Source organism: Pezoporus occidentalis, unplaced genomic scaffold, assembly GCF_034315485.1.
Source record: "Pezoporus occidentalis ecotype Australia unplaced genomic scaffold, CSIRO_AGI_Poc_V1 ctg11, whole genome shotgun sequence".
NCBI lineage: Eukaryota > Metazoa > Chordata > Aves > Psittaciformes > Psittacidae > Pezoporus > Pezoporus occidentalis.
In genome coordinates this window covers 11,309,730-11,335,705 of record NW_026912886.1, presented here as the reverse complement: position 1 = coordinate 11,335,705, position 25,976 = coordinate 11,309,730, and the positions used below count along the sequence as shown (strand labels likewise).

Sequence of the window (25,976 nt, the reverse complement as noted above, 5' to 3'; positions counted from 1 at the left end):
GAGTGGCACGAATTACAGCAGCTGACTGCCATTTGAGCCTGAATTTAATGCTTCTGTGGGGATGCGTGGGAGAAGAGAGCTGTGGGAACGCAGTGCATTTTATAGTGTACAGAATTCCACCTTTTCCCTCCATTATGGGGAAAGCTTTGTTCTCCAAAGGCTAGAAAGGAAAATCACAGGTTAAAAAGGATAGTGCAGTGTAGTAGGGATGCTGCAGGGAAAGGAGGTCGTGGTGAGGAAAGCAGGTCTTCAATTGCCAGTGGGCAGAGGGAGGAAATCATTTTCTTTATAGAAAGGGAATTTGTTAATTTGGCAGCATTTGCATTGCAGTGGATTGCAGACTTCAGCTTCAAGTGGGTTCAGGAGGTTCTTGTGTTGAGTTTAGGAAGTTATTCAAAGCTAATCTCAACTTCAGTTGCTTTTTCTTGTCTTGCTTTGCTGACTAACCCGATTCCTTGTCTCCTTTCTCAGAATTCATCTGAGTACCTTTTCTACAGTTAGTTCTCAAAGGACCAGAGACACTAGTTTAGTGTAGTGAGCTCTTTTTTGCTCATTACATTTTGCTCATTAAGATGAATCTTAATTCCTCTTTTGTTTTTAGATGACTGAGCCCAGCTGGTAGAAATGCAAGTTATAACTATTCTTAATAACCACTAAAATAAATGCTGGATGTAAGCTTACTTCTGAAAGATATTAAAAGATGCATGTCTGGGTTGTAGTGGGTTAGTTATAAGCCTGTGAATTAGTACAATTTTCATACCAAATTGCGAAGTGAAGAGAACGTGGTTTTGAACAAAAAGAGGATCTCAAACCTTTCAGTGTCATGCTGGTTATTGTTATTGCTAGTCCTGTTCTTGTTTCCATTTTGTATGGAACAAGAGTTGAACCTTTCATCTATTAAAGTTGGCTTTTATCGTATAAATCGCTTCTCTGTTAACTGCATAATAGATTAGGAGGAACGTGCCATTGTTTGCCCAGGGTCTTTAGGGTGCTTCCATAAACATTACTTGGAATTCAGAGATTCTAAGCCCTGGTTCTGTCCCAGGACCATTAAGGATCTGGGGTGTTGGGGTCACAAAATCTGCAGGTGCCTTAAGCTGTCCCTTGTGTTAGGCATGTGCTCTTCTCCTTACCATCTCCTTGCCATCTCCTGTGCTTGTCTGTCCTGTTTCCTTTCTCTGAAGGACATGAGCTGAGCTGCATAACGAGAGCTGCTGGGTTCAGTGAGCTTTCGCACTAAAACCTGACTTAGTTTTTCAGGCTTCAGAGGCTGTCACTGAAATACAGAAATCGCTTCCAATGTGAGGTCTTCGGCAAGAAGGTTTCTTTTCTTGCGTCAGTGCTTTATCCCCTTTTCCTCATCCTCCTGCTTTTCTTCTCCATCTGGGCAGCCTTTGCAACACCCTCCTTCTGGAATGATTAATGCTGCATAAGGTCATTTCTCACAGTCATCTGGCAGCATCCTGGGGTGTAGCCCATACGCTTTGCTCATCTTAACTTTTAACCTGCCGCTGAAATTCAGCGTTACTGGGAAGTTTTTCAATGTGCCTCTTGGGGAATGATTCAGACAAACGGCCCTCGGGAAGTCAGGAGCCCAAAGATCATTGCCAAAGAAAGGGGTTGCAGCTTGACCCCTTGAATGCTGTTTGATTTCTGCCTTTGTTTTGGTTTGCTCAAGGAAATACACAAAGACAGAAATATTTCGCATTTAGTTTTGTCAGAATTATTGTTTCTCTTTAAAAAGCCAAACAAAAAGCCCAGCATCCATGCAAAAATACCAGACCCAAAGGAATAAAAGTTTGAAGAGAGTTTCCCTTTCACCAAGGGAAGACTCTTGCAATCCAGATCACAAAAATGATGATAAGTAATTAATAGAAGGCCACTGTTGAGATTAATTTTAGGGAGCCTGGAGCCATAGACGAATGAATTAAAAAATTACTGTGCTAGATTATGTATCAGAGAATCATAGAATGGTTTAAGTTGGAAAGGACCTTAAGATCATCCATTTCTAACCCCCTGCTATGGGCAGGGATGCCTCACACTAAGACCATGTCACCTAAGGCTCTGTCCATCCTGGCCTTGAACACTGCCAGGGATGGAGCATTCACAGCTTCCTTGGGCAACCCATTCCAGTGCCTCACCACCCTCACAGGAAAGAACTTCTTCCTTATATCTAATCTGAATTTCCCCTGTTTAAGTTTTAACCCATTACCTCTTGTCCTATCACTACATTCAACCCAAGCAAAGCTGTTGACTCCATTAGTGTAATGGGATGACAAATAAACCTCAGGATGTCAGTGTTTAATTTTTTTCTCCCTTTCTTTAAATACCGTACCACCTCTGATGTCTTTGTCACATGGGAGACCATGGGATGGAGTAAATTTGTGTCTCAGCTTTTCAATGTTGTCATCATGAAAATGAGTGAAAGAACGTTTTAATTCCACTTATCAAGGCCTCCTACAGAGGGAGGGATTTAGCTGGAGTTATCTTATACCCCCGCCATCCCAGTGATTTCACTTATCCCTATTCTTGAACAAGTACAAATGTTCTTTCTCAGAAAACTCACTTTTTATGCCTTATTTCATTTCTTCTTAGTAGTTTGTCACCAACTATTGTTTCTGAGAGCAAAGCAAATGCCCATTAGCACATGCTGTAAAGGTTCTTGTCCATGAGTTTTATGGTCACAGTTAAGGACTGAATTCATTGAAGTGCAATGCAGCAAGCCTAACTTGAAGAAAATATTTCTGTAATGTTTCTTTTTTCCTGTATGAAAAGAACACATTAGAGAACCATTTCCATTCTGCAAACAGGGTATTTTCTTACTCAAATAGGATTAAAAGAGCAGCGCATATTTACTGGCACTTGGCCAGGTAGCTAATTTCTTGCAGAGGTGGCTGCAATATAGATGTTTCTTAGATGTGTCAGTCACACTTGGCATTGTGCAGACAGAGTTCTGGGCTTTAACTGTTAAAAACCAGGATTAACTATTTTGCTTTGTTTCAAACAAAAACCCCAAACCTGAAAAATCATGTAACTGAAGACAGAATATATTTAGAGGAATAGACATGGGCCACAAGTTCAAGGGAATTGTTCACTGTGTTCTGCAGTCAGTCTGGTACTCGAGGTAAAAGTTAAAATGGACCAAACATATTTCACATTTCTAATTACATCTCTTTTAACTGCGCTTTACAATAGAAAGCTTAAATCTTCCCTGCTAGGGAAGCAGGTTTTGTTCTGCATTTTAAACTGGAGCCGTATTCTCATGTGGGAAATAAAAATCCCTCTTTTTTCCTCTTAATTCCTCCCTATAGAATTTGACGTTTTGCACTCCTGTTGCTAGATTTGCATCCAAGTTTAATGTTTCCAAACTCTCCCATCCTTCCACTGTACAGCTGGTGGGTAGTCCTCTCTCCTCCTGCTGTGCTGCCCTCATGTGTAGCAGGATTTTCCTGTGTTTCAGAAAGTGAAGCAGACTGTTTCCTCTGCTGTTATCCAAATAATGACTACTTAATCTGTCTGGATTTAAGCAATTCAGTAAGTGCTCATCATGACTCACATAAATATCAGATTATCTTGAATAACACTAAACATCATCAAAAATTTTACAGGGCATCCGTTTCAGCTCGTTCTTGTTTTAATCTACTCTTCCTATTCAAATGTGTGTCAGATCCAATACTTTACAGTATAAGTGCACTATGAAAGTATTTACACAAATTGATAATTAATATTTGACGTTCTTACCATGATATGAGTGCTTTTGGAGGGATATGTTGCAGTATTTTGTGTTTAAAAGGTAGATTATACTTTGGTACTGTGCTGTTGGTGCTGGGGTTTTTCTTTTCATTTTTCCTTTGGTGGATGGGAGAAAGGAAATAGTGTGACAGCATTTATTTAAACCACCTTATGGACATGATTGTGTACCTGTTCAACTGAAATAAGAATAAAAAATAGCCAAACTTGAAACAGGGATTTATATTTGAAGTATTAGATTAGAATAGTTTTTGAACATCTTTTCATTCAGTGTAACAAAAAAGCTTTTAGTTTATCATGTGTTTCCAGCAGAAAAGGCACAGAAAAGCAAAACTATCTGGAGCATTTAACACTACTGAGCCTGAACGAAGCCATAGCAACAGGCTCCGAGGTGAGGATGCCGTGGGGCAGCATCACTCTTGTGCCTCCAGCCCTGTGTGGGTTTGGATGTCCATCTGTCCCTTCAGAACTGGATTTGGTAGCCCACTATCTTATGCCAGAGGAGAGCTGAAAGCCTGCAGCTCCCTAAGCACTCAGCTTCTGCTGAGACCCACTGAGCCTGCTATTTGAAAACAATTAACTGCTGTGGCTTTGCTGAATAGTCTATTATATGTGGTCTGACGGATCATTCTCCCTATTATTATTTTAAATGATAGAGTGCAGGGCTCTGCAGGAGCATAAGTTGGAACTTCCCATGTCAGTCCCTTGAGGCAAACACCATTTCAGACTGAAGGTGATGTCAGAGAGGGGCTTGTGTTTTTTCATGCTGGCCATGTGGAACACAGAGTGTGCACAGGCTCTTCTCGGGCTGTATGGTCAGCATATGGCCTTTGGCCAGAGGGAACCAGTTTGGCTTCCACTTACTGCTTTTGGAGCAAACTAAACCAGCAAATGGCAGTATGACTTGAGACATGTAATACACAGTGGCTGAGCCTCTGGAACAACAATTCCAGTTGGAATTGAAAAATGCTGCAAACCCTGGCATTAACTTCCTGCTTAATGGAAAGTAGTGAAGGACAGAGATTAAAGCTTTTAGGGCTTTTTTTCCTGTCTGTTTTCTACTGCTGAATAATTGTCCCTTTTGTGCTGTGTGATGTAGTGGGACAGTACGTTGCCTTTGAGCTCTCGTGGCTGAGAGTTACCGACTCATCCCAGGTACCACAGGAGAGGCTGGAGTTTGTCATCAGGAGTCATGATGACCCAGTTCCCCATTACCTCTGGCGGTTTGGTACCGCCTTGACAATAACAGGTTTAGCCAGAAATGGACAGAAAGGCACAAAAATTGCTGTGTAGGATGGCATATAGAACTGGGGAGAAAGGCAGGCAGAGGATCCAAGCTGGGAGTGCAGGGTTATGGCAGCCAGGGACTCGAGGGCTGAAAGATTGCTCTGCAAAGCATTTCATCCCCTTCTGAAACCAGAGCAAAACATCTCACTTCTGTGATGGTTAATTTGCCTCGTGCTATCAATTAGAAAATAGCTCAGCTCATGTGAAATAGAAAATGTTTTAATTCATTTAACATGTTAAATGTGTTCACTTTATTGGAACTATTCAAGGTTGGATTGGACAGGGCTTTGAGCAACCTGATCTAACAAGTGATGTCCAGGCCCACGGCAAGAGGATTAGACTAGATAACGTTGAAAGGTCCCTTCCAACTTAAACCAGTCTGTGATTCTACTTCACTTTTTCTCTTCCACAGCAGCCTGAAGAGGAGCACTCTGCATGCGATGTCACCAGCTCCAGTTCCTCTGCGGATGACACCATGTCCCTGGAGAGGAACTCATCCCTGGGCAGCGACACATCCCTTCCTTTCCCACCAATGGGGAACTTTGTCCAGCCCAAGGACAGGCATAGCCTGGATGGCAGCTGCACTAACATGGTGGCCACAGAGGGAGGAGAGAAGGAAGAGGAGCTGGACAGTATCACAGATGTGCCCACTCATTCCTCCGTCTTAAGAAACTCCATGCGACCACTGTCACCTTTCCGTCGACACAGCTGGGGGCCAGGGAAGAACGCCACCAATGAAGCAGAAATAAATCAGAGGAGGTGAGTGAAGGGCTGCTTTGGTTTACTTTGCACCCACCCATAGGTATTTATCAAAGCTTTAGACTCAGCATGATAAAACAGAAAACTGAGGATGTCATTTCTGATTATTTCTTTATCACTCAAAGGGGTGAAGGCAGTCTCCTAACCTATGTTTGTATGTTTTCTTTAAATTAACTTTCAGGATTAAAGTACTTAATGCCTACAGTATGCTTGAGCTTTTCAGATAAAATGGAATTACCCTGGGACAAGTCTTCCCTTTGAACTGTCACTACCCCTTTCTTTAGGAAGGGCTTTGTTAAAGGAATTATTGGAGTGTTAAATCTCATTGATCACAAAATAAACACAACCCTGATTACTCCGATTGTATTAAGAGATAGCACAGGCACCAGTGTTGTATAAATGAGGTGTGGAGGCTTCTCATAGTGGTGAGATGGGTGGTCCCTGTTTCACAGAACTGGTCCACCTTAGAGTCTCTTGAACAGTAAGTGTCACCTAACCCATCACTGGTGTCCCCAGTGGTGGTCAGGAAGATTCAGAAGGGAAGTTCCTCCATTTGTTCTTTCAGAAGATAGGAAGGAAAGGTGCAACAGCCACTTGAGTGTGTAGATGACACTGACTGTGTGGGGAAAAGTGACTGTGGAGAGAAAAGGTGCCATCTCAGCAGGGAAGAGGAAGTGAAGCAAGATGCACACCAATAGAGTAGTTGGTATAAGGTTCCCTGCCATAGTTTGCACCATTCAGCATCTGGGCTGATGGATGTTTGACATTAAACCCTGCCTGTTTGGAAACCAGTGGAGGTTTGGCCAGTGTTTTTACTGCGTTGCAGTGCTTTTAGAGCAGGATGGGCAGTTGTTTCAGCAGGGTCAGGGTGCCACATCCTCCTGTCCCTCTGGTGTAGACCTGTAGCTTAGAGGGGCTGCAAGCCGAGGTGTGCAGTGCAGTGCCACTCTCCAGGCTGCCTGCTGTTGTCTTTATAGCCATGGCTCCGCTTCTGAGATAAGTGGAGCTGTTGCATTTGGTGATGTATTGAGTTAAAACTGCCCATTTGCAACGGATTCCTAATAAATTGTTACTGACCCATTTGGGAAGTCCTGTGCGAGGCAGTAGCCTCCCATCAGACATGTGCATCCTTCACGTGTTAGGAGCTGTGGGTATTACTAAAGGAATATCATAGACCCTTCAGATTTTAAAGCCAATGGTGAGAAATATTCAGGACCCTCTAACATAGGGTGAAAGATTTATTATCACTATTATTGTTGTTGTTTACCACTGCCACCTTTTTTTGGCTTCATTCCTAGTCCCCAGGTAATATTTAAACACATAAAGTCCTACCTTTCTTTTTAAAGCTACAAAAGAGTCAGCAGAAGTATACATGCAGGTTTGTGATAGGATGAGTCCGTAAGCTCGTAAACTCATTTGGAGAGATTTAAGTGTGGGCCCTGTTTTGTACAGATTTCTGAGGGTAATAAACTGCATAGCTGGCAATTACTGCTAACAGTTAACAGCTGGGTTAAACTCTCCTGTGTCAGACTTTGAGGCTGTTCCCAATATGGGAAGATACATTCATTGTAAGTGTAAGAAGTTAAAGGAAGAGTAATTGTTCTCATATGCTCTTAGATGCAGCTGCTGCTACATAAGGATGGCTGTCACAGGTTAATTCAAAACGAAAAGCTGGGTGGGTCTCTGGTGCTGATTTGGTTCCTGTTTGGTTTTGTTTCTGTTACAAAAGAATTTGGGTTGGCTGGGGGGGGGGTGTGTTCTTTTTATACGTGGCTGTTGTGATATGATTCTGGTTGCTTAGCGAGCAGCAACAAATACTGGGGAACTGAAGCCCAAACAAGCGCCTTTCATACAAATCAGTTAGATTCGGGGTGTTTGCTTATTCATTAATTTCACATGCAGTAGATAGTTTTCCATTTAAAGGAGAAATCCCATCATTGTAACTTGACTTTAATAAACCTTTAAAGTGAAGTAATACGGAGCACAAGGCTTAGCAAAGGTTTGTCCTGCTGATGGACAGGACTGTGCTGCTCCCACCACCTGCCACCTTTTGTCCATACTCCCTCTCATCCTCTGGGCACCCGTGGCGAATTCTTTGCACCCTAAGTGAGCAGGTTGTACTCACTGAATGAGTAGAAAGTTAACTAAATAAAGTGTAATTGCCACCAAATCCAACCCAAGGATTAGAACTGGGCTGCACAGCCAGGAAGAGGAATGGGGTGGCAGCTCTAAGAAGTGCCTTCTGCCCTAGCAAAGACTTGGTCCAGCCCCCATCCACACCAATTATAGTTTTTCCCCTATGGCAAAGGCAACTAAGTCAGGCTTAAATGGAGCTGCTGATACAGGACTCAACCTATGGAAAAAGAAAATCAGTCTTTTGTAGGATTTGGTCTTTTCCATTGTTGTGTGTTTTATGTTTGTAAGAGGGATGAGCATAAATGTTCACAGAAAAGATCAGAACAAATGTAATCATCTTGAAATGTGAAAACACGCTCAGTTCCCCTCCGCTTCCCCCTTCTCTTCAAATGCACTTCGCGGATAATCCTCGTGTCTACATTTTGCTATTGAAGATACAAAGAAACCTAACAGGACTGCCACAAAAGGATGTTCATCCTTCAGTTAATTCCTGACATTCACAGCGGATTTGCAATGCCTGTCTTTCAACAATGATGCAGTGTTTTTGTGGTTGGTTCTGAGGAAAGAGATGCTGGCATTTTTCACTGATGGATTAAGCTCTGCAGAACTGGAGCTGGTGTTAAGCGTGGTTGTGAACAGCTTCTGTCAAATACTCGTCCTTATCTCAACTTTAAACCGACCTGGCTTTGGCAGCAGTTAAATTGCAGTAGGGTCGATACCTGTGAAACCTCCTTTCTGTACAAAAAAAAAACCAACCAAACCCTAGATTTATTTGTAAAAGAGAGAGGAAGAAAAACTCATTATTCCCTTTAGTATCTGATTTCGTTTTCCCTGTGCATCCATTCCCTCTGCTGTTTGTGTGTTGGAGATATTATTCCTTCAGCTGTCGTGTGTTCATTTTTTTCCATTCAAGCTGCTGACCACTCTCCATGATTCATTTTCAGTTCAATGCGAGTTCTGGGGGATGGTATAAAGAAGCCTCCCATTCATAGGAGAAGGTACAAAGCCAATTAACGTGACTAACTGTTTCATGTACGAATGTCTACTAACTCCATAGTAAACCTGTAGTAGTACCCCTGGAAGCGTTGGCGTTAGAGCTGTGCATCCCTCTTGGTTGCTTTCCCTCTCCAGTCTGACCCAGGGCAGCATTTCTGACCCACAGAGCAAATGCTCAAGCCATTTTCCCCAGGATATGTTATGTTAATAATGTGGAGAAATCTTAGACATCATTTTGTTGGCCTTTGCCATGTGTAAGATTTGGAGTTGTGTTAAAATAATCATTTACTTACAAGTATTACCTGGGTGTAATTCAGATTTAAAGCATATCAGAGACTCCTGCCAAGACTTGCGGGAGGGTTCCCTTGGGAGGGGATGCATCAGGCACGATCTCCGAGTTGGAGAACACTCTGCAGATCTGAAGCTGCTTGAATTAAATGGCTTTAATTTTGCTCTTTTGCTGGTTTTGGGGAATTCAGAGATTTTTTTTATAACCATCTTTCACATTTACTTCCATTTGTGTTTTTCTTCTGCATAGCACACTTTCAGTTTCTCGTCCGTCACACAGATATGCAGTTTCACTCACGTAACCTTTGTGGTGTTCATTAACATATACAATAGGACATTTAATTTTGACATAGCAGACACATGGGCCATCCACACTTACACATTTTTAGGCTAAAAAAAGAGAAGTTTAACCTCTTCCCTTCAGTGGTTCAACCTCTTCTCATCTCCCCCATCTTCTACCTCTGCTCCTGGAGCACGTTAACTCAGGATTTCACTTCCCATGAAAGGGATGGGGTTATGTGTATGCATAAACAAACTACCATATTTCCACATATGGAAAAGTTGTTGCCATTATGTTATTACCAAAGAAATCACTGGGTCTCACCATGCATCAGCATAAATGAAGCCGTATGAGCAGTGCTGTACAGTTCAGGAAAGGGCTCTTAAAAAAAAAAAAAGTTTAAAAAAAGCACAAGAAATAGCATCCTTTTTTACTTCTATGAAGCCACTTTATTTGCATCACTCCGTGCTCTGGAGGAAGTGCTCTTGTTCTCACCTCATGCAGATGAACATCTTTTTACCCGTTGCCTTTTCAGGCTCCTCTGTAGGAGCTGTGTTAGTACTCAGAGTCGTCATATCTTGAAACACTGAGCTTACAGTCTTACACAGGCAACCTAAAATACCTCATCATATCTGAAATGTGTGGTAATTCTTTCATAGCATCCTCTCTATTTTTCTGGCCTCCCAACTGTTTTGGTATAATCCTCTTTAACCCCAGTTGCAGAGCAACAGCCTGAAAGGAATTCCAACAGTTTATGCTCTCCCACAAGGCTGACGTATGTAATAGCTCATCCACCCCTCCACAAGTGATCTCCTGTAAAGGGGGTTTTTTGCATGCCCTGATTGATGGTTTAGTTGGATGATGATGAAGTACTTGGAAATACTGGCATGTCACAGGAAGGTACGTCTTCATCAAGAAGGCTTGTGGTACTGTGCTGAGAGCTATTGGTGCAGCACACCTGGAGCTTTGGGGTGCAAAGCACAGGTACTTCAGGTGCATCCTCACCCAGTTAACATCCTTAACAAAGCAGGTAGCAATTATCTGAATCCCACTGTTGAAAACAAACTGTTAAACCCTTCCTGAATGTTTCCAGTGTTGGACTTTGAGTGGAAACTGTATGAGGACTTGGTATGAGGTGATGCAGTCAGTGGCTTTAAACCTTCCTCTGTGCCCTCTGAGGCTTCGGGCATTCACAAGTTGTGGCCATGGGGTGCTTATGCTTGTTCTTCCCTTTTCATAGGCTCCTGCCCATGTGGATTGCAGGCCAGGGGCTGGGAGCAGGACTTGTGCAGTGCTGCTCTGGTAGATACGTGCTGATGCAAAATTCCCTTCAGACAACATATGTTTCCTGGATAGCTTTTCCAGGATTTAGGGATCCTTTATATGTGATAGCTGACAAGAAGATTGATTTATCCATGTCTGCGAGACCTGCAATTGGGCCACAAACTGGCAAAGGGAAAAAAAAATAACAAAAGCAGTATTTAAATTAACCACCAAACTATTTGCATCCTATATTTACATTTCTGGTATCTTTCAAGATGCAACTTGGGATTCTTTGGGGTGTGGGTGCTGAAAGGTTTCCTAGTCAAAGTACTATTTGAGGACTTGATTTAATCCCAAGCTAGCAGGAAGACAAGCCTGTTTTTTTTCTTCTTGCACATATCTGCTGTGTAGCACTTAAGAATGTAGCTCTCTCCTTATTTTTCCCTAGTGTAGCCTCAGGTTATTAATACTTGTATGGAGGGGACTTGATTAAATCTATCTAAGGGATTCTTTCTCTGATCTGGGGATGACAGGTCCCAGAAGAATGCTAATCATTACTAACACAATGGATGCATGCGATTACTTTTGCAAAATTGGTTTGGGTGCATTTCAGCCTTGTTTTCCCCCAAAACTTCTCTCCCCACAAGGAGCAGTTTCTCCGGTAGATTGTATCTTCACTGAGGGAGTCAGTTTGGGGGAAGCATGGGCTGGCCTGCTACCCAGTTGGTGGTAACCTTGGTCATTTGGGGCACACTGGTGTGTTGTGGCAGCCAGAAATATGTCCTAGTTTCTGCATTATTTATGAGTTTGGGTTTTTTTAAGATATGCAAGAGTGAGAGTCTTTTAACACTCCCCTATTCCATAGCAATCCAATAATCACAGCCCTTTTCCTTTCTTTGCCTCTTTTGATGTTCCTAGTTTGAGCTGGTGTCCCTCTGGCGTACAGTTCATTGCCATGGGTCCTGACTTTACTTGTAGAAGGTACAGTATAAATCAATGTGCAGCAGCAGCAAAGGAGCACTGCAAACACCCTGCCGTCAGCTTTGCGTGCGTCGCCTTTTCCACTGCTGCTCTGGCTGAAGCGTGCACGTGTTTGTTTGCTTCGTCTGCTTTTCCGGCACTTAGACCTGGGAATGGGTCTTTGGAACTGGGCTGCAGGTGAAGGTGGTGGCTGCTTTTTGTTGGCCTCGAGCATTAAAGAAGCTGCATTGTTGGTTTGAGCTGCTCTGTTCCGTGATGATTTTAAGGCATGTTTTTTTTTCCACAGCAATGATCATAATGATAATGGTGACAGCCAAAGAATCAAAAGAAGAGTTAATGTGATTCAGTGCCGCTTTGTTCTGGATGGATCTCATAAAGGATTTGAGTTCATACAGACTTGCTCTTTGTAAATTGAAAGATCCAGTTTTTTCTTCAAAGAGGCTCATCATGTAAATCTTGCTGTGAAAACCCAATCTCACAGCCACAGATGACAATTTCTCTTCTGTAGAAAGTCCCTGAGCTGAGATTGGTGCTTGCAAGTCAGATCTCCATCTGATGCTGCCTGGAAGCCAGCGTCCCAGATTTCATAGCTTTATAGCTTTCCTCTGGCAGTTCTTGCTGGCTGTGGGTAGAGCTATTATTAAAGTCTTTTTCTGAAGACTAGATATTAAGAAATTAATCTGTCCCTATTACATATTTAATTATGTTTGATCTGTATATACAAGTTACAGATCAGTATCACCCACTGACAACTATTTTAATGGCTGATATTTGCAGTTTCGAGCTGTTTGTGTCACAACAAACAGCATGATGGTTTTTCTGTACTGTGTAACATCGCTGTTAACATCTTGGGTTGCAAGGAAAATAATACTCTTCTGCCATAAATAATAAGTAGAAATGGGACTGACTTCTCTCTGCAGGTGTTTTAGAATAAACTTTATAATGCCTGCTATTGATATACATTGTTGAGTCAAAATCTTCTTTACAGTTTAATCTGCTAAAGCAGATTAAATTGTAAATGCCTCAACTAGTTTTCTTTCTCTCTAATTACCATGAAAAAATTACTAAATCTTCTTATTCAAGGTTTATTGCAATTTTTGCATAGATGATCAGCCACTTGATGCTTCTAAAGGAATCCAGAACATTAATCACCACTATGCAAGTCTACCTGAAGTTAAAGCTCTTTTGTTTTTTTTTAAATAATCTGTACAGTTTATAGTGTTTTTTCCCTTTCATTTGTTTAAATGCCAGGTTGTTGGCCACTGAGATGTCATGGTTAGCCTCAGGTGGAGATATATATCCAGGTTAGGTCTTGCTTCAAACGAGCAGGACTTTGGGAGCATCAAATCAAACATTAGCCATGGAGCTGTGCTAGTGTGCCAGGAGGTGTATCTGTGACACTTGCTCTTTAATCCAGACTGGCATTGCAGTGGGCTTATTAGTGCTTGGGGATAAGGAGCAGAAGGGGTAGAAGCGAAGATAATGTCAAGAAGATATATCAAATTGAAATAGCCATGTGCGAAAGAGGGGGTGTTTTGTGTGGGTGAGAAGAGAATATATTAACCTCTTTCTGTAGAGGTTGCTTGTCTAGCAGCAGAAAGAAACCAGCTTTGGCAGAAAGAAGGACATTGTCAGCGCCAAAGCTTTGTGCAGTGGCAAGCGCTAAACAGATCTGGAGGATGTGTCTGCAGAGGTGAACGTTGGGTGCTGGTCCAGGACAGGCAGCACCATGCTAATACAAGGTAGTTTAATTTGAGTGACTTTATTCCAAGGGAGAGCCTAGTAAAAGCTAGTTAAGAGACTATGTGGAACTACAGAAATCTTAAGGTGTTTCTAGATTTTCCTGTGCTCCAGAAGGTGAAAAGAACCAGTAGGAAGGGCTGCTGACCACACGAGTATGAACAGTTGTTCAAGCAACTATTGTGTCTTATTAGAGGTGCAAAGATGTTGCTGTTTGGTCTGAAAACCAGGAACCCCTCCACTGCTGTCTGCGCCTGGTCATTAAAAAAGTAACATGCTGAGGAATAAAATCAGCGTATCCCTGCACAGTTCAGTTAGCGACTGCCTTGTGTTCTATGCTTGAAGGTGCTGAAAGACACTGGTACCTAAGAGTATGTCAGCATCTAACCACCATGCTTTCTCTTCAGTTACAGCCTAGAAGGCCTTGCTGGAGACTCTGGTGAGAGCAAGAAGCCCTCTACAAACCTGGAGGCAGCTTCTCTGAGCTCCAAAGACCTCAGACGGAGTCCGCTTGCTAGCAACCAGTGTGGGTCCCTGGTCTTGCTCACTGAAGAGCTCGAGCAAGGAGAAATGAGAGAATACGATCACCAGGTAAGGCTGTCTAGCTATTGCTGGATATCTAGATAAAACAACCTCAAGTTTTCCCAAGTGAAGGCTTCCATCCTATATATATATATAGTATTAAAATTTTCCATCTCTAACATGGAAGAATTTCCACTGTGTTAAATTTGCTGCTTGGTTCTCTGGGGCAGCATGGTTGATGGGCAAAAGTCTTAGGGTTTTCTTCCCCTGATTGCATGAATAATTGTGGAAAAGTTATGAACATTTTAGTATAGATGTAGGGATACCATCAATCAGAGGTGTTGTAAGGCTACAGCAATTAATGCTTACACTCCCTTTTGCAGTCCTGAAATGCACATGGACTACCAAGTAGTAATTTGTCTGCTGAAGTTTTCAGGTTTATTTTCATAGTGTAGGAGGAAAATAAAGATTTTTATTTTTTTTCCTTTCAGAGTCATAACCAAAATCAAAAGGCCCATTAGAATAAGCAACAGTTAAGCAAAATTTTAATTGTGTATTAAGAATATTAAGAGTGGTCTTTCTGGAGTGGAAGTCTGTGATAGTTATAGGTGTGCCACAGTACTATGAGAGTCTCTGCTTTTTATATTAATGAAACAATTACAGTCTTAAACACTATAAATACCCTGCATTTCTGAGTTTGAAGTTTCAGCCATAGTATTTTCTGGGCTCATGCCAGAATCATTAGCCAGCCAGGCCGTTTACCTCATAAAATCACTGCTGTACATCAAGGCAGTGAACAGGTCCTACAAGATCCAGCCTGTAGAGCTATCATGTCATGACTTTCATGTGTTCTCTTGCTTTGAGGAATGGCTTTTTTGGAGAACACACAGCTAAGCATCAGATTTGTTACCACAATCCAGTTATACTGAGGAACTGGAATCACAGCAGTAATTCTAGCAGCCGTCGGACAGTTAACGATATCCATCTTGTAATACCTTGCAAGAAGATCAAGCAGCCAGAGGCTCACCATTTCTTGCATAAATAGTTATCTTACACTTAAAATGTTGCATTTTACCTGTGTGGCACTGTTCATATTTTCCATGATCCTTGCATTTTTCACCTGTTAAATGGGATCACTGACATTTTCCCCTGTTTCAAAGTCAGAATTTCAGTAAATGGGAGCACTGATCTGAAGTGGGGATGGTGCTGCTGTTCTTCACATATTTGCTCACTGTGGTTGTTTTCTGTTCTGCAGATGCATCAGACATCACCGCCACAAGGATTTAATTTCTGCTCTTCTGCTGTTTCATCTCCACTGACCAAATCTATGTCTCTAATGTCAATTAGTAAACCAGTGCTGGACAGTGAGTAACACAGTTTTTCCTTATCCATTCTCTCATCTGTATTATTAAGTATCTCTTGCTACCTTCCCAAGGCAGAATTTGCTAGTACCTGCTCTTGCTTTCCTATATTACATGGAATTTTTCACTGCTGCATGGAATTGTGGGTGGAAGGGCAGAACTCAGTTTAGATTCTTCTGAACGTTGAGAACATGGAAACTTGCGAATCCTTGTTCTCCTTGGGGGGATTTTGTTGCTGTTTATTTTGAGTTAAATGTTTTGGGGCAGTTGGGTGTAATTTATCAAATCTCATTTCTGAAGAAATGGTGATGAGGTGAAATTTTTTCAGTTTAGCTTAATTGAGGCAATAACAAGAATTCACTTATTGCAGTGAATTCAGCAGCATCACTGAATGGATTCTTGCAGCTGAAAAAGTCATTCAGAAGGCTGCAGCTGGATGTGCTTAGAAGGACCATGTTACACATCTTTCATTATGTTAATTGCGAGCCAGAAATGGTATTGACATTTTAGATCGCTCTTGTCAATCAGTGATGGTCTCTGATCTTTTCCTCTTTATTAACATACTTCTTCCTTGCAAAGCTGAACAAGGGAAAGGCGCTGTTAAGAAGGGCGTTTTATTCATTCAGGAGGAAGCTCACAGAGATTATGCTTTGTAGGAGAAGTTTTAACATCCTTTGCCATCGTTCTTCTGTGATTAATAAGCATGTGGCCTAACGGATGTGCTCCTCAGCAACGGTAACCAAAGCACGGGCAGATCTGTCCCATGGAAAGGCCGGCTCCTGCTCTGTGGAGTGGCTTTGCTCACTGAGCTGAAGACGTTCATTATTACTTCTGTTAAGCAACCAATTTATTGCCATTGGTAACCAAACACTGTGAATAACTTGGCTATCTCCCAGCAAATGGGCTGTTGGTGGCTGAGAGAGCTTGGTCAGCTGAGGTTCATCTCCCTCTCCCTTGAGACTTCCCTTCAGGCCTGTGGTGGGGCTTATGACAGGGGAGGATTTGCAGCTCCCTCTTGGAATTGGACAACCTCCTGTCTTTCCACTTCTCTCTTCTTTGACTCATGTTAAAATGCCCACGAGGCCTGAGCGGGTGGTAGACAGGTTTGATGAGCCCGTCTTCTAGAGATGGCCTAGCCATGATGGTCGTGAAGAGAGAGAAGGAACGGATGTAGTAAGATTCCAGAGAGGCTGCGAAAGAAATACCAGGTTTAGTCTGTTGCTTTGAGGTGGATGTGTCCGAGTTTTGGACACTGAAGTTAAAAGTTACTAATGCTTCTGTGAGCTTTATTTTCTCAGTTGTTAATTTGTGACTCCGCAGAAGGGCCTCAGTTTTACAGGAATGTTGTTTCTGAAAAGTAATGAATTTCAGGCGGTTGATGTGAGCAACCAAAAAGATTGCTCTTCCCAACCCTGAGTCTTTTCACAGGTCATGGACTCTTCCCAACTCTGACACTTTCCTGAATTCATCAGTACATCACTTGATTCTTCCTCAGTTGATTTCAAAGAGGAGTAAAGTTACTTGAGATGTGACCATAATACATGTGAAGCAGCTTAGTGCCTTTTACAGGAAGGTTTTGTAGAAATTCCCTTGTATCATCTAGGTTTGACACTGATATTATCACAACAGAATACTTGAGAGATACGCAAGAATAAATCCTTGATTTCATGGAGGTGAATTCTAGGAAAACTTGCATAATTTTGTGGTAGGTGTTCAAAACCAAACGGGTCTGAATGAGAAGAAAGCAGCATGTTCTGCACAAAGGCTTCAAAAACTAAATCCAAATTAACAAACACACAGAGGGCTTTCTCTTGTTTTCCCTGTTTATTGTCATATGAACTGAGGCAGGAGCTACTTCCAAGACCGAGTTTCTAGCCTGCGCTCCATCTGATGTCTCAGATGTTCCAAGAGCTGCTGTGGCCATTCACAACTGTTAATCCTTCAGCATTTTATAGAGAGAGGTCACAAGAGCTGTTGGCTGGAGTGCTCGGAAGACTGCTTTCGGCTTTGGAATAGCAAATTTCCAGTGTGGAGCATTGTTGCAAAGCCAGGAACTGCTATAAATAAAACCACTGAAATGGAAGTTGAGTTGAACTGTGCTGGAGGAGGTGGTTCTATTTACAGTAAAGTATTATTGTTCATCTTGACTTTTAGTCTAAATAGACAGTAGACTACAGAAGAAAGAAAGCAGTGTTGCCTGGTCATGTTCTTCAGGTCTGGGACACTAAAACTACTCCTTTGAAAGGCAGTCTAAACAAAACTAATGCACGAGTCTTGCTTTGAATTGTTCTATTTCAGTGCCTTTCATTGGGTCCCTCTAGGGTTGTTCTGCTTACATTGGAAAAGTTTGCATATAATTTTACTCAAATTGCCTCTTGGCATTTGTGACTTATGGCTGAAGGAAAATTTCAGGGGAGTTTGCTTTGCATTGCTTGCATTGCATTGAATATCCTTGAATAGTATTTTTATATTATATTCTGAATTTAGTTTGGGGTTATGATACCAGCAATACAAAAAATTCTCTTTGTATGTGACCTAAGGGGGGTGTTTTGCTCAAAGAGAGTAATCATTTCTACTTTATTCTCCTGTAATTTTAATACTGATAAGGTCTTTAGCTTCTTTACCCTGTTGTGCAAGTAAATTGATTTATCCATGCCATGGAATGACTTAAAAGTGCCTGAATACATGCACTGAAGATGTTTGGTGTAGTTGCTTAATGTAGAACCCTTAGGTCTGACCTGTCCCTGGGGCAGAGTTTCCCCAGCCCTGTCCCATTCATCTTTCCCGAGGACACACTGATGTACCATGTGAGTGATGGGTACCCAGCAACCTTGAGTCATTCTAGTTCAATTCCCTGGCAGTTACTTCAGTGAAGCAGATGCCCTTTGCCCAGAGATCCACTATGTTGTTGGTATTCTGTTTGGGAAAATAACTGTTCAAATTTAAATCTTCATTAAAAGGTCCTATAAAAAGATGCCAGCAAAAATAAGGAAAGCCTGAACCTGGAGTTGTGCATGCAGTGAGACCTGCATCCTCTGAAACCTGCATCCTCTGGAATTTGCACGTTCTCAGTTCTTTGTTTCTTGTGCCTTTTCTGAAGCCAGCTGCTTTGCAGACATTTCCTTTGCTTTGGTTTTAGTTTGCTTTGGCCGCTCTCCTCTCCTTTATGTTATTAAATGCATTTTCAAGCATGCTCTAATGTCTGCTATTAACCCACTTCTCAGCCCAGGGCCGGACTCGACCATCGAGACGAATTTCCTTCTCCTTCAGCATCTCTCCACTCATTCCTAAGTCTAAAACTCTCTTTTCTATTGGCTCTTCTTCCAGTGATGAGGAGGAGGAGGTGGATAGTAAGTAATTGTTTTCTGTGCATTGCAGCCATTATGGGTGGAAACAAAGGGAAATCTGGTTTCCTGCTTGAGGCCTTGAAGTTTCACCTTGCAAACTTTGAATGAACCTTTTCACTGCATGATGTCTAACAGCATTATCTTAGTCCTGTATCTGAATACTAACTAGTAGCAGAATAAAAGGATTATAATCCAAAGTCTTGTACATCAGCACCACCACTTCTCATCTGGTTAGTTTTGGTCTGTGTCCATGTGGCAGATACCATTGTTTGCCACTCTGACCAGCAATGTAGTCATTATCTTTTTATTAAGACCAAAATACTTGTCTTGAGATTGTTGCAGTGCATGCAGTTAACAGAAGAGGTAGATCCTTTCCCCTCCGTAGGTGAGAATGAGTACAACGCTCAGTGGAAGCAGGAGAAGAGGAGAGAAGCCCTGATACTCTGTAAATCTTGGTTGCAACTTCAACTCCTGAGCAAAAGCACGCATTGCAGCTCAGCACCTTGTATCATCAGGATGCTCATGTCCATGTCCTGATATTATAGTAGTTTTGTTGGGAAACAGGCAAGTGTTATATGGTGGTGTTTTTTTTCCTCGTGTAAACTCCATTGCTAAAAGAAGCCCAACTAATGCAAAAGATTGAATTAAAATAATTTAGCCTCTTGGGTTTTTTAAATAGTCTTATCAGTGATAATAGAAAAAGTTCCCCATTTCTTAAGCATGTTTTGTTAGACTGTTGAAGTAAACCAGAACAAATAATTCTCTACCTAAATAAAATTCAGAGTAGCTGCATTAGTTGGGTTCCTATCAAAGGTTTGCAAGGAAACTATCCCACATCCCTCCTGCCCATACTGGGATGGGGGAAATTGCTTTCCAGTCCAACAGTTTTGGTTGCTTCCTGAATTTAAGAATTCTACACTCCATCCACTTAGATACCTGTACTCCATAGATATCTAAATTCTCCTCCTTTCCATTCCCAGTCTTCACTGTTTGTCCCTTTCTACAAGAAAGTCCTGTACTCTTCCCTGGTGTGATACTACCCGTTTCCATATTTCAGCTTCTTCCTCCTTTCCCCTTTGCTCTGTCCTTCTGTCTTCAACAAAGCACTCAATTCATGGTCCTCACAAAGTGAATTGCAAACACACAGCTGTGCATTGGTGTCCTGCTCCCACGGTTCAAAGTACTCTTGGCTAAACTTTTTGGTGGATTTGCTTTTCTTCATGGGTTTTTGCTTGTTTTGGAGGGGGTTTGGGGTTTTGGGGTTGAATTTATTTTTGTTTGGTTTAAGCATCCAACCAGTTGAATAATTCCTACCAGTCAGGTCAGGGTATAGAAGTTTTGGGGGTGTTTCTGTTGGCCAATATTTATCTTCTTTCCCTCAACCAGTTAACAATAAGCATTTAAAATAATGTCAGATACTGTCTCAAAACAAAAATGCTGCTTTCTTTATATGTGTTTTATTCCCTCATATTTGAGGGTACTGTGGTGACTTTATAAAAAGGTTGGTTTAGCCACAGCTATTCATAAGCCTGCTTTGGCAATGGGCATTTTTCATGTAGTAGTCCCAGATCAGCTTGTTTATTTTCTCACATGTTCTGGGTTCATTTCTCATGAGAGGGTGGGTGTGTGTATTAGCATTGAGACTGCACTTGGGTTTCAGTTTCCGCTCCTCAGCCTCTCCATGTGTGTTTTTCACTGGAGCATTAGTTGAGTTTCTTCGATATCATGCTATATTTAAGCTGTAGGTTTCAGGTGGCTGAACAAGCCAGTATGTGCATTCAGAAAACTATTGTGAAGCCTTTGAATTTCTTGACCCACAAACGTTTAATTGCTGTCAACATTAAGGGGTTGTGAGCTGGTGTCTTTGGTCTCCAACACCCTAATCCAGTTGCTGTTTTCTGCATAATGGACCTTGATGAATTATTTCAAGTCCAGCTACCATATAAAATAATTTTGGTGGGTGATGCTTAAAAGGTGCTCAGATAATTACATGAATATTTGGCTGCAAGCCCGTATTCATTGCACACAGAAAGCAGTCCTGTCCTTTGAACAAAACTATTTGTGTGGGTTGTGAAGTGATATTTTAGGTTTGAACCTGGTCATGATAGGAAACACAAAAATTGGAAATAAATCTTCCTTCCCCTCTTCTGTAAAAAACCCTGAAGGAGAGAAAATGTGTGGTTTCCTATGCTTATCTTCATGGGGTTTATGGCTTGCAGCAGAGTGTTGATCATATGATGTTGTACTGTAACCTGAAACATGAAATCACAAACAGGCTTTCACCTTGTTTTTTGTCTGAATCCATTTTGCCTGAATCAAGAATCCCCCATTTTAAAGATGAAACATTATTGCAGTGAAGGAAAAGTAGTACATAATTGAAGTTCACATGCAATGTACTTTGTTAAGGTGCTGAAGGAGTCACAAATACCAAGTTATTACAGCTCTTGATTCAGTGTTTGTATTTCTTACACTGCCTGCAAAGACACAGAAGGGTGTGTGAAATACTTAAATCCAGTCAAATTGATGAATCTATTAAAAAAAAGGAAAGACTAAGGAAGTCTGCTTGTTAAAATCAAACTAGAGCTGAAATGTGAACCAGAGTCACTGGAGCATTAACCAGGGATTTGGAAGTCTGTGTATTGCTTTGTGTGAGCTTAGTAGGCACTTTGGTAGTGGATGTTCTATAAAAACCTCCAGCACAGTCAGGAAAGCAAGTAGTAGACTTCATTTGATGAATGTTACAGTATTGCTAACTTTGATGTATTTGGGATAGATCATTAAGTAGATGAAAGATTTTGCAAGGGAGATACTAAGAGAGATCCCCGAGCAGGGATTAGGTAATGGGGTATGCTTGTATTTTAGTTTCTCAGTGGGAAGAAATGATACTTCTGTCCCAGTCCGTGTTGACACTTGAATCAGCGGTTAGCAAAATGTGTATTTCAGAATCATAAGGCATAATATTGTATGCACAGTTCTTCCTAATGCACTTACTGCTTTTGGATAGAGGACCCTCACTGCCTCTGATGTCGCATGGCCCTTTTGCACTCACCCTTAGCTTTAATATGTTAGCAGAATTTGCAGCCAGAGTATTGCCTTGCTTACCAAGGCTAATAAGATCATCAATCATTCTGCTTTTTGAACTTCAGATAGGGCTGCAAACAGGGCTTGCAGTGAGGGTATTTTGGAGTCCTGACAAGCTCAGTTAACCTGGAGAGTGCCCTTGCTTCAGTTCATCCTGGTATTTCAGTATTCTTTGATGGTTCTGGTAAATGGTGTCAGGTACCTAATCTGCTCCAAATGCATTGTGCAAGCAGGTTTCTTGCATATAAAGAGAACTTGTGTCATTGGCAGGGCTTCAGCTTCATGTTGAAAGTCAGACTTTCCTCAAGCACAGTGTTTTTGTGACTAAGCCCTAGGCTGGTAATGTTTCGTGGAAAAGGGAATAAGGCTTCCCTTGTTTCCCTTACTCTTTATGAAGTGCTTCAGGATTTTGATGGGAAAATGTACTATAATTTTATCAAGTATAAAAGTTTCATACATGAAACCTGGATGTGTTTTACAGTAGATTCTTTCTAGTGGTGTATAAATTAAAGCATTGTGGCAGAATGATTCTCATTTATACCTATTGTCATTGAATTGGCAGTTCTGATTCACATACCCTGATTTACCAGCACATTTACCAGCACAGATGCCCATCCTTTGCTTAATAGCTAAAGAATGGTAAAAATACTAAGCATGCTTTCACCTCAGCACCTAATTTGAGAGCACCTAAGAATACAGGGAACAGGCTTTATCCTGAGCACATGAAATCTATTCTAAACACTCACTTCTGGAAAACATTTCCTCTTCCTCTTGAACCATCCAAATACACAAACTCTGTTTTTAAACTCAGCGGGCTAAGACTGCAGTCTAACATGTCCTTCCCCCTGCCCCTCCGATCTTTTCCAGGTACGCAGGCATTTGGCGGCCCCACAGCTTCCTCGGTTCAGAGGTACAGTATTCTGGGGGTACCACATCTCTGTTGGTGGGACTCCTGCAGTGGGCTCTGCTTCAGACACCCAAAAGCCTTGCTGGCACCCGTGCACTTCAGCTGAAAACACAAGTTGTCAGGCTGGGGACAATCTTAAAAGGCTTAAGAATATTATAGATCATAGAATATACAAGTCTGTTGTAGGTCTAACAAGCCTCTGTGTTTATCCGTAGCTAGTAACATAGCAGGTTATGTCTTATCAAACAGTATCAATTTACCCTGAGTTATATTTTACACTAAAAGTAGTTGTTCTTCCCTTTAGTCAATTCCATTTATATTTCTATAATGAAGGCCAAAAATGTCATGGTTTTGTCTGTTACTTTTCATCCTTGCAAGCTGTAGAGAAGAGATAGTCTTTCTGGTGGTGGGTGCCAGCTTTAAAAGCACTTCCCTGGGGGAAGGACATTTGTGGCACTGAAGAAGCTGGGTGTCTGGTCTCTGTGTCACTCTGATAGCTTTGGCTTCATTTTGTGGCTGGGAGACTCTTTGATTGCAGCTTGCTGCTGTTTTCTCCTTGATTTCATTTGTCTTTCTGTTGTTCTGCTTTTGGTTTGCATTGTACTTCCTATTGACAGACTGCGTCCTTTAATGCAATGATAGTTTCCTCCATAACTTCTTATTCTTTCATAGACGATGAAATCATAAGCTTGTGCATGTAGAGACTGCCAGAAAATATCTGGCTTCCCAGAAATGCCTCATTTGATACAAATGACTGTTTATTACTTGGTATTAGTATTCTCATTCCTCAAGGGAGGCTTTGCAGTGTGGTTTCTAGTAAAGACACTCACTGCCTCTTCAGGGCTTATTACATCTCATCCTCTAGAAGGGGATTTCTCTTTTTAAAGGATGTGTGCATGTCTGTCCCTTTATGTCTAAAATACTGAAGATTAAATGCCAAGACTCGCTCTGTACCTGCAGTATTTGCCATTTAACAGACCTGTGCTGGCCTGATCAGTGGTTATTTGACCACAGGAGCAGCAGAGGGTGCTGTGGCATGGTTTGAGAATGGAGATTGATAAAAAAAAGCAAATAAAAGGATTCCTTGAAATGCGTGACAAGCTACTGGACTGGCATTTTGTCTTCACTTTGCCTTCTTTGCTGAAAAGAAGCATAAACCAACCATAAAACAACCCGTCACTTTGTTGGATAATAAATGCATTTGTCCTTTAAAAAAGAATCCATCCATTTAACAAATGCTGTGGGATGAAAAGAAAAATAAAAGCAACTTCTTTCTTCTTTGATTTTAGCATATCTGAAGAGAGCAGCAGTGTCCCCGCTGGTAAAGGTGCAACCAAAGTCAGTCGCACCTTCAGCTACCTCAGGAATAAAATGTCCAGCAGCAAGAAGAGCAAAGTAAGTGCTTCTTGTGATTTATGCAGCCGTGAAATACCCATAGGTAGCAGAGATGAATTCTGTTTTTCAGTATGTTCCCGTAGGGTGGTATTTATCTCTTTGACTGGCTTTTTTCCTTTTGCAAGGGGAGGATGGACTGTGGGGTAATAGGGAATAGCTACATGGGAACTATGCACCCCAAAGTTGAAATGCACCTGAGATGAGTTTTCCTGTGCAATGTTTTTGCCTCTTTTCCCCACAGAATGAAGCTTCATTTATTATAGAGAATAGATTGTTCTCTGGGATGAGTTACGGCTTTGCAGTGATGGATGGGTCTAATTTTTAGAGAACCTGAGAGGTGTTTAATAAAACGAGGGCAGGAGCTGTAAGAAGGGGCTGGCTGCTGAAGGCCGTGTTGTGTTTCCTTTTTATTTCTCCTTTTTGCCACAAAATCCCCGTGCACTGCTGAAGAAGCTGCCCAAGCTGTGACCTTTAATGATGGCCAATATTTATATTTTTCCCCTTTTTCAATCCTTGAAAACCTGAGATTTAATTTGCTGAAGCTCAAGCGCTGCTCAGCACAGCCGAATTTCCTGGAAACAGCATTGGTTACAGAAATAACTACATTCATGCTGAATACTTCACACACAGGCTGCTGTTGCCTTAGGTTGTCCCCTGGAGATTAATATATGTTGGAGGGGTTTGGCTTGGTTGGATTTTTTACTTGAATCTCACCTCAGTTCATCATGTCTGACAAGCTAACTTCACCTTACCTCACAGCAGGCTGTGTGTATTATGCAGTTAGGTGATGTGAAGCTAATATGTTGGTGAATACTGTTGGAAGGCCCCTGAGATGCATAATTACATATTCTGACGAGTGCCTCAATAGCAGTCAGGAAACAAAATGTGGCATAAATATTGTGCCTGTAGTGGAGTAAGGCTGGGGGCTGAAGCATACACATATGGGAGGAGATATGTTTCATCTGCACAAAATAACTTGATTTTAGCCTTTTCCAACATAAGCACTTGATGTTTCAGCCTGAGGTTCCTCTAACATAGCTGGGTTTGTGTGCTCTGATGCTCCAACACACATTTGGATACTTATTTTTGGAAGATTGCATCACCTTTGCAATGAGGTACCAGCTCTGTTGAGATCAGTCATTCTAATGCACAGTTCCTCTTTATGGCTCTGCCTTTCAAGATGTGAGCAAGAGCTGCTGCTCTGCAGCTTTAAGGCAATGCTGTTCCCTGCTGCAAAGTACAGTGTAAAAATAAAAGATCTGTTTACATAGAAACCTCTGTGCAAACCACTGGTGAGAAGTGATGGAGCACGTTGCACAGCCTCTGGAGGAGTCTGGAAATTCATTAACCGGTTCTTGCACTTCGGGTGTATAATCTCTAAAGCAAGAACTGTATATATATGCACGCACACACACAGAGATAAAAGAGATCTGCTTGGCACAGGTGAGAAGATAAGACTGAAATGCTTTGAGATGCTTGCTTTTGTTAAATAAGCATACTCTTGGTTTCAGCAATTTCATAATAGTGTCCGAAACGGTTCATACAGAATTGCTCCAAAATCCCAACAATAACGTGCACTACAAAGCTCATATCAGTTCTGGGGATTTTACTAAAACGCCGTAATATTCAAATCACAGTTTCTTCTCTGCTTGCGGTGGCGTGTTTGCATTGCATACGTTTTGAAGGCTTCAGCTGAACATTTAAATAATTAGACCTAAAACTTCTCGGGAGCACTGATTTCTGAGCACATTCTGGCTGATGGAAACCTGTAAGAGTTAAAAAGAAAATATAACAAACCTTGAAAGAGGAAGTTGGACAGGAAGAGTTGATTGCTGCTGCTGTCTGGGCTGTCAGGAGGGAGGGAGCCTGCAGCTTCTTTCCGA

The 25,976-nt window shown here is 41.7% G+C and overlaps 1 protein-coding gene across 21 annotated transcripts in view; it reads left to right on the top strand.

The window, feature by feature from the left end:
* The window catches only part of AKAP13 (A-kinase anchoring protein 13), a 216,828-nt gene that overhangs the window by 154,737 nt on the left and 36,115 nt on the right, over positions 1–25,976 (top strand). For 12 of the 21 annotated variants that reach the window (XM_062630927.1, XM_062630889.1, XM_062630917.1 and 9 more), the window contains 8 exons: positions 5,450–5,796; positions 8,877–8,930; positions 11,678–11,740; positions 13,888–14,071; positions 15,258–15,366; positions 18,588–18,713; positions 22,659–22,701; positions 23,988–24,093. In XM_062630927.1, the coding sequence (XP_062486911.1) occupies positions 5,450–5,796; positions 8,877–8,930; positions 11,678–11,740; positions 13,888–14,071; positions 15,258–15,366; positions 18,588–18,713; positions 22,659–22,701; positions 23,988–24,093 (1,032 nt within the window). The remainder of the gene's footprint in view (positions 1–5,449; positions 5,797–8,876; positions 8,931–11,677; positions 11,741–13,887; positions 14,072–15,257; positions 15,367–18,587; positions 18,714–22,658; positions 22,702–23,987; positions 24,094–25,976) is intronic. The other 9 variants (XM_062631036.1, XM_062630898.1, XM_062631004.1 and 6 more) reach the window with 6 other exon arrangements.